The following is a 14955-nucleotide window of genomic DNA, read 5'->3' as shown; positions in this document are numbered from 1 at the left end:
ATTTTCAAAGAGAGGGAGAGAGATTTTCTATGCCTGGTCCAGTCCCCAAATGACTACAGTTGCCAGGGCAGGTCGACACAGAAACCAGGATTCAGGATCTTCTAGATTTCCCACATGGGTGGCAGGATCCCAAGTATTTGCACCATATCCTGATGGTTTTTCCCAGGCCAATAGCAAGGAGCAGGGTCAGACCAGGGGGAAACAGAGGTATGAAACAGCACCCGTATAGGTTATCAGCATCACAGGCAGCCGTGTAACTTGCTCTGCCACCAAGCCACTCCCTGATGTTACCATTTTAGAAGAGTATATATATTCAAACAAGGAAATATTGTTTAACTACCACAAAGAAATGTTATGATATAGATTGAAAATGTGCTAAAGAAGCAGAAGCCAGTCAGGTAGGGTATTTGACATGGTAAATAATTTGATACTTGGGATGTCCAAATCCTCTCCTAGGGTTCCTGGGATCAAGTCCTGGCTGCTAGTCTTTGTTCAGGCTTCCTTCTAAAACACACCCTGGGATGTAGCAATTGATGACCTGAGAACTGTGCTTCCTACCATCCACGTGGGTGACCCAGCTCAAGTGCAGGCTTATGTTTTAGCCTTGCTTATCACAGGCATTTAGGGAGTGAACCAGCAGATTAAAGATTTGTCTATGTTCTGTTTCTCTGCCTTTGAAATAAAATGAAAATATTTTTTGTTTCAAAAAGAAGCCAGTCACAAAGAAAAACCAATAACATGTGTATACTTTCATTTATATCAAATGTCTAAAATAATCAAATCCAAAGACAGAAAAGATATGAGTGGTTGCCTAGGGCTAGAGGTGATGTGAAGTTAAGGGAGAGGGGATAATAGCTAATAACCATGAGACTCTTTTTAGGATAACCAAGATCTTCTAAAGTTGATTTTGGTGGATGTACAATTTTTTGTATATACTAAAAGCTATTCATTTGTACACTTTAAAAGAGTAAGTGTTGTGGTATGTGAATTATATGTCTTCAAGACAGGTCTTTTGTTCACTACTTAACCCTTAATGATTCCACTGTGGCCCCAAATGACTTGTACGGTTCCAGGATATCAGATTTCAAATATGGGTCAAAATGTCTAAAGCAAAGTGATTCTTGCAGTCCTTTTGTCAATGACAATGTTTAATTTTTTTTTTTTTTTGAAGCCGCAGCAAAAATCTCCAGGGGTCATATTAAAATTATTTGCAGTTGGGGCTGATGCAGTGGTTCAACTGGCTAATCCTCTACTTACCAGTACCAGCATGCCATATGGGCACTGGTTCCTATCCCAGCTGCTCCAGTTCCCATTCAGCTCCCTGCTTATGGCCTGGGAAAGCAGTGGGGGAGGGCTCAAAGCCTTTGAACCTTACATCCACATGGTAAACACAGAAGAGGCTCCAAGCTCCTGCCTTCAGATCTCTTTAGCTCCAGCCATTGTGGCCATTTGAGGAATGAACCAGCGCATGGAAGATCTTTCTCTGTCTCTTCTCCTCTCTATAAATCTGTGTTTTGAATAAAAATATATAGTTCTTTAAAAAAATTACTTGCAGTAGAATTAGAGATGCTAGGCTTAATGATTTGTGTCTGACCGGTTAAAGAGAGTTTAGAAACTTTCATTAACAGCTATCACTGCCAAATAGCTGAACAAAGCTACCATTTTGCCAGGGTTCTGAGGACTTCAGGATCCAAGGGGAAGCTTTTTGTGTGCTCACCTCTCTTAGCTAGGAGTTAGGCTAAAACAAAAAGGCTTCCTACTTGTTAAAGTAGTAAAGAAGGCTTTATTAGGACTGTTGCATTGGGAGTCAGCTCTGTTACAACAGAGGAGAAAGGGCAGGCTCAAAATCAAGAAGGCAACAGTGGGGAATTAACACTAGTAAGGTTAGGGGGTCACTGGTTGCAGAATTACTAAGAGGAGACATCAAAAGCAAAGGAGTCTTGCTAAGTGGCCTGAAAAAAAAAATTGCTATAGTTAGGCCAAGGACTTACACATCAAGAATGGAGAGTTAGGAATTTGATCGGATAGCACAGGTTAGGAGAATTCTAACTAAGCTCAGTTCACAGGATTTTTGTTCAGAGTAGGGTATGTAGACCTGACAGGGACAACATTGACCCAGGGGCCCGGCAGTGTGGCCAAGCAGTTAAAGTCCTCACCTTGAACATGCCGGGATCCCATATGGGCACCAGTTCTAATCACAGCAGCTCTACTTCCCATCCGGCTCCCTGCTTGTGTCCTGGGAATGTAGTTGAGGATTGCCCAAAGCTTTGGGACCCTGCACCCGCATGGGAGACCTGGAAGAGGTTCCAGGTTCCTGGCTTTGGATCGGCACAGCACCAGCCCGTTGCGGCTCACTTGGGGAGTGAATCTTCGGACGGAAGATCTTCCTCTCTGTCTCTCCTCTTCTCTGTATATCTGACTTTGTAATAAAAATAAATAAATCTTTAAAAAAAAAAAAAGATTGACCCAGAATGTAAAGTCAAGGCTTAATTAAATGTGGACAGTGGAGAGTCACTGACATAGCACAGGTTTAATGTTTTATTCCCTTTTTTTTTTCTTGTTAGGTGATGAAAAGCTGTCATCTAAAATCAGTTCATTTTCATCACTCTTTAATGCAGTATAGGTTTTTCTTTAACAACTTCAGAAAATATGCTGCATATATCTTCACTGCAAAATAAACACTAACAATTATTGACTTATAACTATATTCATTTCCGTTTCTTTATATGATATAATATGTTCTATTCTAAATACATATTCCTGACGTTAAGGCCCTTTGCCAACAAAACTATTAGTAATGCATGAACTTCAATGAAATCAAGAGTTGTGAATACATGTTTTTTTGGGGGGGTGGTTAACAGTATTCATTAGGAATTGGTCCATATAGTCTTGTGGACAGTTTACCAATGCCATGAATTTCTAGAAAGCCTGGCACTTCCTGGAAGGACTTGCTTTGCTGTGTTACTTCAGTTTACTCTTGTTTCTGCATCTGTTTTGTTCAGATCTTCTTGTGAAATTGTAACTTTTTCTTCTCCCTCAGCATGCTGGTGAATACATGTTTTCTACAGCAACTAGGAAAGCTGAAGCTTCCTAACTAACATAGTGATCTGAGGAGAACTGGCAGGCAGATTCTTCTTCAGATCATTTGTAATCAGAAGGACAGGGACAATTTTAATTATACTAAAATCAGGATAGTTAAAATGCGTAATCTAAAATGCAAACCTATACAGTCCCTAGTGTAGGGACCTAAGAAAATCTAAGAGTCAACTTCTTTTTTTTTTTTTTAAAGATTTATTTTTATTACAAAGTCAGATATACAGAGAGAAGGAGAGACAGAGAGGAAGATCTTCCGTCCCATGATTCACTCCCCAAGTGAGGCGCAACGGGCCGATGCGCGCCGATCCAAAGCCAGGAACCTGGAACCTCTTCCGGGTCTCCCACGCAGGTGCAGGGTCCCAAAGCTTTGGGCCGTCCTCGACTGCTTTCCCAGGCCACAAGCAGGGAGCTGGATGGGAAGTGGAGCTGCCAGGATTAGAACCGGCGCCCACGTGGGATCCCGGCGCGTTCAAGGCGAGGACTTTACCTGCTCGGCCACACTGCCAGACCCGAGTCAACTTCTTAACTGGGTAATTTTGATAATCCAAACACAGATTACTCTTAGAAAACAGCATCACCAGTGATAAAGTTGCCAGTCTGGTCCCAAGAGTCTGTTTAGTTGATTATGTAATTGAACTTTGAATAATCACCATAAGCCTCTCTCAACAATGGTTAGCAGGAGAAGGAACACAGGGCATGGGCCTTGGTGTTAGCAGCTCTTGCTATGGTTGTGCAGACAGTGGAAGGGATGCTGGCAGAAATAATTCACTTGGGAAGAAGAGGAGAAATGCTTCTGAGAGTGATTACAGTGACCGTATAGTTTGTTAGTCCAGACAACTTGACATGTACTTTTTGAAAAGGCTTATCACAGTAAATATAGCTCTTTAGACAAACATGTACTTTATTAAAGTGGTTCAGTTGCCATGACAACACAGCCGGAATTTATAGCTCCTTGTTTTGAGAGGGCTTCATTTCCACCTTCTGAGGTGCTGAAAACCAAGGCTAAAGTTCTTAACAACCCACAGTGTCATTGTGCAATGAAGGTCTGTTATTCAGAAAATTTGCAACATAGATTGTGGAATCAATCTTGCACCTTTATAGTCATATGCTTCAATATTAAGTAGATTCTTTTCAATTTTGAAAATTCCTCTTTTTTTTAAGAATTATTTGTTTTTATTGGAAAGGCAGATTTACAGATACAGGAAGAGAAAGATCTCCCATATACTGACTTACTCCCCAAATGGCTCCAAGGTCCCAGGAGTGGACTATTCTCTCTCTCTCCTCCTCTCTCTCTCTGCCCTCCCTCCCTTCTGAGCTTCCTCTGCCTTGCTTTTTTTCCCTTTCCCTGTAGCTGCCTCTTGCACTGAAATACAAGCCTTCTGTGTGGCTTGTGGTGTCTGGCATCGTGGGTTAATGGCGAAAATTCCTAACACCTATTCCAATACATCCATCAAAGTGGTAGACAGAATTTTATTGATTTCTTTAATACATATATATATATATATATTTAGCAATTTGTACCATATTGAGCATAATCTGTTTTCACCAGGTAGCCTATTAGAATCATTACTCTGATGGCCTGGGCCCAGAATATTCTATTTACTTCCTAGAAGATTCCAAGTGAATTTTAAATTTCTACTACTGTATTTTTAATTCCCAAGAATGATTTATTATTATTTAAATCATGTTTACCATATTTACAGTGATACCATTGATACATTATGGATCTATATGACTTTTTTTTCTTTAGATTTTTCTTTACTTGAAAGGCAGTGTCTTTGTGTCATCCTGTTGTTGTTTTATGCAATCTCTTCTTGTTTTCTTCACATAACTGACCCGTTCATTCAGGTTGTTTTCTTCCTGGTGATGTTTGATTGTTTATTTACATTTGGAAGAAAGACACTCAGTGATGAGTGTAGCTGAACTGTGGTCTTTGATAAAGGATGACTTGAATGGGACATTTTGTTGAAAAGCCTTTGTTTCCATTATCTTCAGTTTTTTTTTCTCTTTGAATAGTTATATATACATATTTTAAAGATTTTAAAAATTCTCTTTTATCATTGGAAAGGCAGATATACAGAGAGAAGGAGATCCAGAGAGAAAGATCTTCCATCCACTTGTTCAGTTCGCAAGTGGTCACATCAGCCAGAGCTGAGCCAGAGTTAAGCTGTTCTGATGCCAGGAGCCATGAGCTTCTTCCGGGACTCCCACACAAGTGCAGGGTCCCAAGACTTTGAGTCATTCTCTACTGCTTTCCTAGACTACAGGCAGGGAACTGGATGGGAAGTGGAACAGCCAGGACACAAACCATTGCCCATTGTAGGATCCTGGCAATCGGGGTGGGAGGATCTAGCAAATTCACTGATCACAACATGCCTGAATAATAACATGTTTTTAAAAACCAGGGTGAGAGAAAGAGGAGCTGGAGCTAAAGAGAGACATCTCTTCTTCTCCCATCTAGTGACTCACTCTGAAAATGCCTACAACATTCTTATGTGGGCCGAGTGGGAACCAGGAGCCAGGAATCCCCATCCCAACCTCCCATTTGCAGTATCTCACTGCCTTCCTATACATATTAGCATGGAGTTTGATTCCAAACAGAGCAACGCAACTCAGACCAGCATTCTGAAATGGGATGTTGGCATCACAAGCTGTGGTCTAACATGCCACGCTACAATGCCTACCCTTCGTCTTAATGTTCTTCATTTTCTTTCTTCTACCCGCTCCCAATTTCTCTGTATCTCTTTCTGTTTCCTCAGCCCTCCAGTCTGTGCTTTTCTTCCCATCAACCCAGCTTTTTGTGGAAATTTCTCCATCTCAGAGACAAAATAAATACCCTCATTTTCTATTTCTCAGAGGCTATCTCCTTCTTTAACTGCCTATTTGTAAGCCTACCTTAATTTCTTGGGTTTTTAAAAAATATTTCATTCATTTGAAATGAACGACTTCTGCATATTTCATGATACAGATTTAGGAGCATAGCAATACTTCCCATCCTACCCTCCCCCAGTCACTTTCCCCACCCACACTCCCTTCCTTCCTTCCTTTTTTTCCTTATTAATTTTTACAAAAAAATATGCTGAGGTTGATATAATTACAATGTAGTTTACAAATGTTTACTGTTCCATCTTCAGTCCAGTCTTTAATCTCCTGACCTACCTACCATCTACCATCTCGGACTGCCCTTGTCAGCTTAAATCTGTGTATACCTAAGCAGTATTTGAGTCTCTTTCAAGTGGCTTACCCAAACCTAAGCGTATCAACCTTTCCACTTTCACCTGCCATATTCTAACATGGGGGGGGGGGGGTAGAAATTCCAAGATGATGCAATAAAAAATCTAAGCCAGGTAATTGCTTAAGATAAGGCCTATAAAAGTGAGGAAATATAAGCAAGACAGATAAAAACTAAAAGGCATTATGAAAACATTTCTTCAATGCCCTAAGTTTCTTCCATGACCAGCAAAGACAGTAGGGCTACTGCTTCATCAGCAAACATCAACAGGGAGTAACTGTCTGCTTTTCTACTAATCTTAGCTATGGTCTCAGCATTCATTCTAGGCTAGTGCTTGGTGCCATACTGAAGCTAAAGACAATCAAAAGGAACCCATTTACCTTACCCTCACGGGCCATCTATATTCACAAGACTTCATTAGGGAAAGCTACACTTTGGTTCCTATAACCTGTGAATGATCATTTTAAGAGTAATGTGAATATGAATCCCACTTCTTCCTCTAATATCATTTTGTCTCAATTCATTAAGAACAATGTTAAGTATGAGGAAGTAGATAGAAACATACTTATATGCAGCTATATACTATACTACATGAACATGAAATTTCAACTTTTCTAGGCAACAAATAGATAGGTTTTGTTTTTAATCCAGTCTACTAATCTATGACGTTTGATTGATGAGTTTAAGCCATTTTACATTCAGGGTTAATATGAATTTGTGGTAATTTGGTCTTGTCATTTTAGCAATGGGTTGTTCATTGACTTAGTCGTCTGTTGTTATTTTACTGGCATGTTCTTTGCATTTTCCTTTGGTTTTGGTGGATGCTATTCCTTTTCTCTGCAAGAGAACATCTTTAAGTGTCCTTTGTAGGGTAGGTTTGGAAAAGGCAAACTCTTAACTTTTCTTTACTGTGGATGAATTCTTAGGCCACCTGAAGAACAAAGCTACTAAAAATTAAAAGTAAGGATTGTTGAGATTTTTTTTTACCCAATTAAAAGTCACAATTTTGAATAACATTAATAACTTGATATTTCATATTTAGGCAGGAGCTGTGAAGGATTATATTAAGATGATGCTCCAAAATGACTCACTTAAATTCCTGGTTTTTGCTCACCATTTGAGCATGCTCCAAGCTTGTACAGAAGCAGTCATTGAGAACAAGGTATGTCAGCCTTTTTTAACAGAATACTTTCTAGAATGCCAATTTGTACTATATTAAACATTGATTATATCCCCTATAATTGAAAGAACTTTTTTGCCTTCTTTGTATGATAGTATATGAATTATTTTAAGGTTTTTTTCTTGAAATCATATTAATGTATAACTTTATTACATTGACTTACTACTATATCAAGCTTATTATTTCCACTAATCAGGTTATCTGGATTAATTAAAGACATGCTCCATGTGAACTTTTTTGATATGGCATAACTGAGATTACTTTAGAAAGTTCATGGACAATTGGAATTAAAAACCAATGCTCATGGGTGCAACGCAGTAGCTTACGTATATGCAAGATCCCGTATGGATGCCAGTTCATTTCCCAGCTGTTCCACTTTCCATCCAGCTCCCTGCCTCTGGCCTGGGAAAGCAGTAGAGGATGGCCCAAGGTCTTGGGACCCACTTGGGAAACCCAGAAGAAGCTTGTGGTTCAGATCAGCTCAGCTCTGGTTTTTTGTGGCCAGTTGGGGAGTGAATCAGCAGAGAAAAGATCTTTCTATTTGTTTCTCCTTCTCTCTGTAAATCTGACTGATAAAAAAAAAAAATCTTAAAAAAAATTTTTTTTAATGCTCATTTCCCACAACCTTACTTAAGTATTCCAGTAGAAGAGTGTCTTCAGACATTTTTTGGAAAATACATAGAATGAAAATACTACATATGTTTCAAAAATTTTTTAATTCAAAAAAAATCAGTTTTTTCCATGAACTCTTTAGGGAATGATATATGCACTTAAAATTAAAATTTTTGTTTGCCCTTTATGATGGTCCCTGAATGTGGATGACACAGAGAAAAAGTCAAGACAATTCAGCCAGCTATGGTTCCCCACTTTAGTCACACACCCAGGAACACTGGACTCTGTAGGTTGAGCACAGGTGATTTTGAAGCTCATGGTTAGTGCCACCAAGCCAGCTAGCTCTCATTGTACTTTGTTAGGTTGACATTGATCTCTAGCACTCCTGATAGCATCTTCCAAGTTTTTTTTCTCACCAATTTCATGTCTATCATCTGCTTTCTTGAAAAGCCAAAGGCTTCTTGGGGGATGGAATTGTGACATACAGAGATTATACTGTCATTTGCGTCTCTGACGTCCTGGCATTCTTCGCTGGATTGCTAGTGTGATTCCCAGCTATTCCACGTTCAATGCAGCTCACTGCTAATGCATCTGGGAGAGCAGCCAGTGGTGGCCCCTTGGCCCCTGCCACCATGTAGAAGTAAAAATGGAATTCTCAGATCCTGGCTTCATCCCGATCCAACCCCAGCCATTGTGCACATTTGGGGAGAGTAACCCAGCAGTTGGAAGATCTGTTTCTCTCTGTCATTCTCTCTTTCAAATAAATACATAGAACTTAAAAAAAAAAATACCTAAGAGCCTCTAGTGATATTCAGAACAACCTTAATAAGTTTCCTGAATAATCATATGTGCATAATATTTATGAAACAACACAGCCATTTGCTTGTGTAGGTGAATTTTTTTTGAAATTGTGAGTAAAGTGATTTTTTTGAATTAAAAAGCAAAACCTTCATTGAAGCTTTGCCTAATATACAGATAGGTATCACCAAATAGGCAGTTCTAGTGTTTCATACTAGGATTTCTAACGACAGGTTATAAAGCACTTTTTCATTGATTATCACATATTATCTGTGAAGGAAGCATTCATTAGCCTTAGAAAAATTTTTAAAGACTTGGGTAATAAAATTATACCCATAGTATTTTTTTAAAGGTTTATTTATTTTATTACAAAGTCAAATATACAGAGAGGAGGAGAGACAGAGAGGAAGATCTTCCGTCCCATGATTCACTCCCCAAGTGACTGCAATGGCTGGGGCTGTGCCGATCCGAAACCGGGAACCTGGAACCTCTTCCGGGTCTCCCACGCGGGTGCAGGGTCCCAAAGCTTTGGGCTGTTCTCGACTGCCCTCCCAGGCCACAAGCAGGGAGCTGGATGGGAAGTGGAGCTGCTGGGATTAGAACCGGAGTCCATATGGGGTCCCGGGGCGTTCAAGGCGAGGACTTTAGCCGCTAGGCCACGCTGCTGGGCCCTTACCCATAGTATTTTATAAATTTGATTTCGTTATGCCTTAAAACTGCTGGTACCAGTTTCAAGTATTGCGGTCTCTCGTATTGTATTGTATTGTATTGTATTGTATTGTATTGTATTGTATTGTATTGTATTGTATTGTATTTATTTTTGGCTTTACTGATATGCTTGGAATCCCATTTAGCTTTGCTGCAAATGAAAATTCTTAGGATTATAGTTGAATGTCTCCCAAACTCTCCTTAGCCTGTCCATGCATTTTGGTAGATACATTCTGAAAGAAATTGTATGACTTTCCTTATCAGATATTAAAGGGAAGACAGGTTGGTTTTTTGATTTGTTTTTTGAAAGTGTGCAGGTCACAGGGATCCCCAGCTAGTTCTGTTTATTCTTGTCTCATGGGAAAAATGAAAGCAAAATTCATTTTAAAAGATTAAAGAAATCGTACATATTCAGAGGTGAATATGGGCAGCCTCTCTATGTGGAGAAAGTAGCATCTGTCCCCACCCAAGTTCAGGTCACTCTATTTGGTGGCAGTTTGTTCCCTAATGGAATGTGCACTTGATACAGAGTTGGGATAAAAGCTTCATTGCAAATGGACCAGCCACACTCTGGTCTTCCTGGTGTCTTATGGGTGATGGAGAAATGGATGTAAAGATCCCACAGGCATGCTGAACCACCATGAAAGGAAGTGGAGGGCACAGCGTGATAGCATAGTGGTTCAGGTCCTTGCACGCCCGGGATCCCATAAGGGTGCAGGGTCTAATCCTGGTGGCCCTGCTTCCCATCCAGCTCCCTGCTTGTGGCCTGGGAAAGCAGGTGAGGACGGCCCAAAGCTGTGGGATCTTGCACCCACTTGGGAGACGTGGAGGAGGCTCCTGGCTCCTGGGTTCAGATTGGCTCAGCTCCAGCCGTTGCAGCCACTTGGGGAGTGAATCATCAGGTGGAAGATCTTCCTCTCTGTCTCTCCCCCTCTGTGTATATCTGACTTTCCAATAAAAATAAATAAATCTTTGAAAAAAAAAAAGAGAATGGAAGTGGAGTGTGAGCTGTTCAGGGCTCTAGAACAGAGGGCCACTGGCCCTGTCTGTCTCCCTTGTTAACTAGCTCCCTGCCTAGCCCATTTCAAAGGCAAGTAGCTAGAACCATTCTAGTTAATGACGGTTGGAATATTCTCTTATAAAAGTGAATATTTGTATCTCTCAACCAAAGCTGTTTTCCATAAAGTGCATATATTTCAAATTTAGACTTTGTCCTTGTTTTTGCAAAGTTGAGAAATGACTTTATAGCTTTTGTAGTACACATTGATTGCTTCCTTTTCTCAACTCAAATCCTTCTTAAAGACAACATTGTTCAGTTTCCTTACTTTTTAAAGCTGTGTGTGGGTGTCTCAGTTCTCCACCTCAATGAAGACAACTGCATCACATGTTTCTTTTAATGGTGTTTAAAAAAAAAAGAACTCTGATAAAAGTGTTATTTTCTCAGTTAATATTTGGGCTTTTTCAGAAATAAATGCAGCATTCTTTGTGAATCCTTAACATATAGCACAGTCATCTTTCTCCTTTCTCACATTTCTGGCTTTGTTTCTACCCTGGAATTAGTGGTCCGGCAAGTTTAAATTTATTCTGACCCATCATTTAAAGTTTTCCTATCAATTTACAAAGAATCTTTTTAAAGATAACATCAGCTTCAATCAAAAAAGTTTGGTACAGCTCTTGGCATTAATGGTATAAAAATGAATTAGACATAAAACACTATCTTCAAGTCGCTGAAAATGTTAAAAACTAAGAAATTGTTATAAGAAGCTATTAAGACACTTGTTTAAGATTTTTCTTGCATAATATTTACCTACCTGTCATCTTAGACCATTTCCATTGTTTTTTGTGACTCAAAAAATAAGCCATACAATACTGCAAACTAAAATAAGGTTGGTGCAGAGGGGCCTGTCCTAATTTCTTCCATTTCCCTTGTTGGTGCTAGACTCGTTATATTAGGATAGATGGAAGTGTTCCATCTTCAGAAAGAATACATCTGGTCAACCAGTTTCAAAAGGATCCTGATACCCGGGTGGCTATCCTGAGCATTCAGGCTGCTGGCCAGGTAAGTGCTTTAAAGCCCGTGTTTGATAATGAAATGTCATTGAGATAATTTAGAAAGGCTGTTAACCATAACTTCAGTTTTATACCCCTGTAACTTTTTCATCTGGTCGGCTAGTGGAATAAATACTCATTCTATTTCAGAGAGTGCCATAAAATATGATAGAAATAGGTTTCAGTGTCTTAAGTCTTTTTAAGGAAAGAATTTCCAAAAAGGATCTAGTTAGATTTTATTGTAATTCCTCTCCATGATCTTTTGTTGTTTGAATTTGCATTGAATTTTCTCAAAGTTGTCTTACAGCACTTACCTGACTTGGTCGCATTTCCTCAGGGTTTGTGAGGTAAGGGGACCTGAAGGACCTTTTCTGACTCAGAACTGTTTCTGGAGTCCTGGTTTTATCTGTTAGTGTTATATTTAACTGTACGTAAATGCAGCTCAGATTAAGAGTAATGCAGATATACGATTGCATTCTCCTGTAGCCTGGCCAAGCCTCACTCAGCAGTTGCACAGAGTCATTAGGACCCTTTTGGCCTTCTTTCTTTTACCACGTTAAGCAGCCTGATGGAGTGGCTGCAGCAGCTGCTGAGGAGAGGCACACTGCATCTGCCTGATGTGCATGTAGCCACATGGCTGCGTGTGACTACTGGGAAAGCTGAGGGAGTAGCTGCTTTTCCTGCCATCCACTCCACCACCACCACCACCACCACCCCTCCCCGCAATCAGGTGTTGTGTTACAAAGCAACCAGACCAAGATCCAGTCCAGGAAAATAATGACAGCTTCTGCAACTCTGGCAGAAGGGATCTTTCTGGACAGTTTTTTTTTTTTGGTGTGTTTGTTTTTCTGTTAACATTTAGAATGTTTCAATGTAAATGTCTAGGCCAACATATTTATCTTAGGGAAAGGTAACTGGCCTTATAGCTATGCCTAGTCTGGTATATGTAAAAGATTTGCCTCTTTTCTACCCCCACATTTTCTTTTTTGTTTCTCCTATATCTGAGGGAAGAGGGGAGACAAGTGGAGAAGCCATATCTAGCCTCCCAACTATCCCACTACCCGGAGATGGGGAACAGCTACCTGATAACCCAGGGTCCCTGATGTGGAGCATGTTTCAAGGGTTCTGTTTAAGTGGTTTCAGTAGTTCTGAAATGCTGTCGATTTCACCAATCCAAAGATGAGGGAATCCTTCCAATGTCCATTGGTCGACCTATTCTTCCTTAGAGTCTCCATTCGCCCAGATATTTACTGCCATTGTTTGGCTGGAGTAGTTGTCCAACTTGTTCTTTTCTACTGCCTATGCTATCGTAGCAGATGTCCTCTGCAGGCCCCAATGGACTGCCATATCCTCCATGTGCATCTGGGCCTGCTGTCCACTGCTCTGTCTTTTCCACTGAGGAGGCCCAGTTCTGACATGCACTCAACAGTCAGTCCACCAATCCTGGATGTGAGCCCTCAGGTCAATGCACCCCCCCCTTCCTGTGCCAACCCCATGCCCCCTGCAAGCCCACATACCAAGCCCCCACAAGCATGCCCCAGGTAACCCCTGGGCTTTGCCCAGGCTGCACTGGGCCCATTCCAATGCAAACCTGCCTGGCTGCCTCCACCCAGGTGAGACAAAGGACCCAAGCCCTGCAAGACCCCTGTGCCCCAGGGCTCTTTGGCCTGACTCCTACCTTTTACCTGTGTGATGCAATCAGAGATTCATGGATGAAGCAGTACTAGAACTGTCAATAATTCAAATCAAAAATATTATGTCAATACCTACACATGTTGTGTTAAATTTTTCAATAATACGACATTAAATATTTGAATATCCAGTCATAGAGATCATCAGAGGGGCTTTAAAAATTAGAAAATTAGAATTAGAGTACTCATTACAGGGATTAAGTGGGAGAAACCTAGGCAGGAGAATATGAGACTTTTTTGAATTAAGAAGTACGATGTAAAAATAAAAGTCATTTTGAAATTAAAAATGCATAGAAAATGCACATTGTATTCAAAGGTATATTCCTGTGGAATTTATATAAATCCAGATGCACATATTTGGAGACTATTATTGTCATAAAGGAAAATGGGAAGCACTTTGTTGTTGCTATTATAAATCTTAGTTTTAGTGTTCTAGCTTCTCAGAGTAACATTGATCTTAGCAACCTGTTTTCCCAATATTGTATTCTTATGTGATCATATGGCGCATTTCACAAAGTTAGAGTTGTTCCTCTTCTTATATTTTCACTATTATCTCTAATGTTCTATGGCATTTTCAATCCTAAGTGATAGTGTGGCCTAACATCGTGATTGATTGGCTCTGCCTAGGTTTTTATTGCTTTTATCTTGCTTTCTAACATGACTGATTTTTAGTGAGTTTTTCAGCTCGGTAACTAGTGCTACCAGCTAGTCAATGCTAATATGAATAGATGTGATATGAAAAGCTGTACGTTATTATATATTATACCATAATTGTAGCAGTGGTCACAAATGTCAGTTGTTCATAGAAGTGTGTGAGGAGCATGGTTAGACAGCACTCCCAAGGACAGTGGGACTGACAACTACCTAATATCATTGACTACTGTGTGGCAGTGGTAAATGCATGATTCACACTTTATTCTGCCTACCTACTTTAACATCATACATTTTTGTCTAAAGTTTAATTTTAGGAGATTTACTTGGTTTCCTGTATTGATTATAAGAGTTAGTATTTTCATGTTACACTGTTTCAAACTCATGAAAAATGCAATTGTTCAAAAGGTATAGTTGCATTATGTACATATTGAGACAGAAAGCAGTAAACTTCAGGATCTGTGAGATGTAACATGAGGAATTTCACAGGATGAAAACAGTATTACTGGATCCCTGAGTTTCTTATTTTATATCCTGGAATTAAGAATTAAATAAAGGGGATGCCAATATACTCTTCCTAGTTGCTATGGATACCATGTGTTAGAAATTATATTCTTATTTATAATGTATTTTATTAGATTTTCCTGTAGCAATGTGAATTCAGTACTCATTAAAGAGGATACAATGATTTTGTTTATATATATCCATCAAACTGACTTTTGAAGTACTGAAATAGCTTTTAAATGTTTTTATAGTTCACCTGAATATATTGCAATATACATTTCTCATTCACCTTTCATGAATAAAATATTAATTTGATTTAAATAACTGATTTCTTTTAAGTCCTTCCATGTTCCCTTCTTCCCATTTAACACATTCAGAAAATCTTTATTATATGTGATTTTATGTTTTATTCTCATTTTGTGTGCCATTTTATT

At 39.5% G+C, this 14955-nt stretch overlaps 1 protein-coding gene across 3 annotated transcripts in view; it reads left to right on the top strand.

Moving 5' to 3' along the window:
- Positions 1 to 14955, top strand: part of ZRANB3 (zinc finger RANBP2-type containing 3) — a 207633-nt gene that overhangs the window by 130779 nt on the left and 61899 nt on the right. For all 3 annotated transcript variants that reach the window (XM_012928208.2, XM_058664438.1, XM_058664439.1), the window contains 2 exons: positions 7371 to 7490; positions 11566 to 11685. In XM_012928208.2, the coding sequence (XP_012783662.2) occupies positions 7371 to 7490; positions 11566 to 11685 (240 nt within the window). The remainder of the gene's footprint in view (positions 1 to 7370; positions 7491 to 11565; positions 11686 to 14955) is intronic.

This window comes from Ochotona princeps, chromosome 5, assembly GCF_030435755.1.
Source record: "Ochotona princeps isolate mOchPri1 chromosome 5, mOchPri1.hap1, whole genome shotgun sequence".
In the NCBI taxonomy this organism is placed as follows: Eukaryota; Metazoa; Chordata; class Mammalia; order Lagomorpha; family Ochotonidae; genus Ochotona; species Ochotona princeps.
The sequence above is the reverse complement of the archived record's forward strand: the minus strand, read 5'-3'. Positions and strand labels throughout refer to the sequence as shown.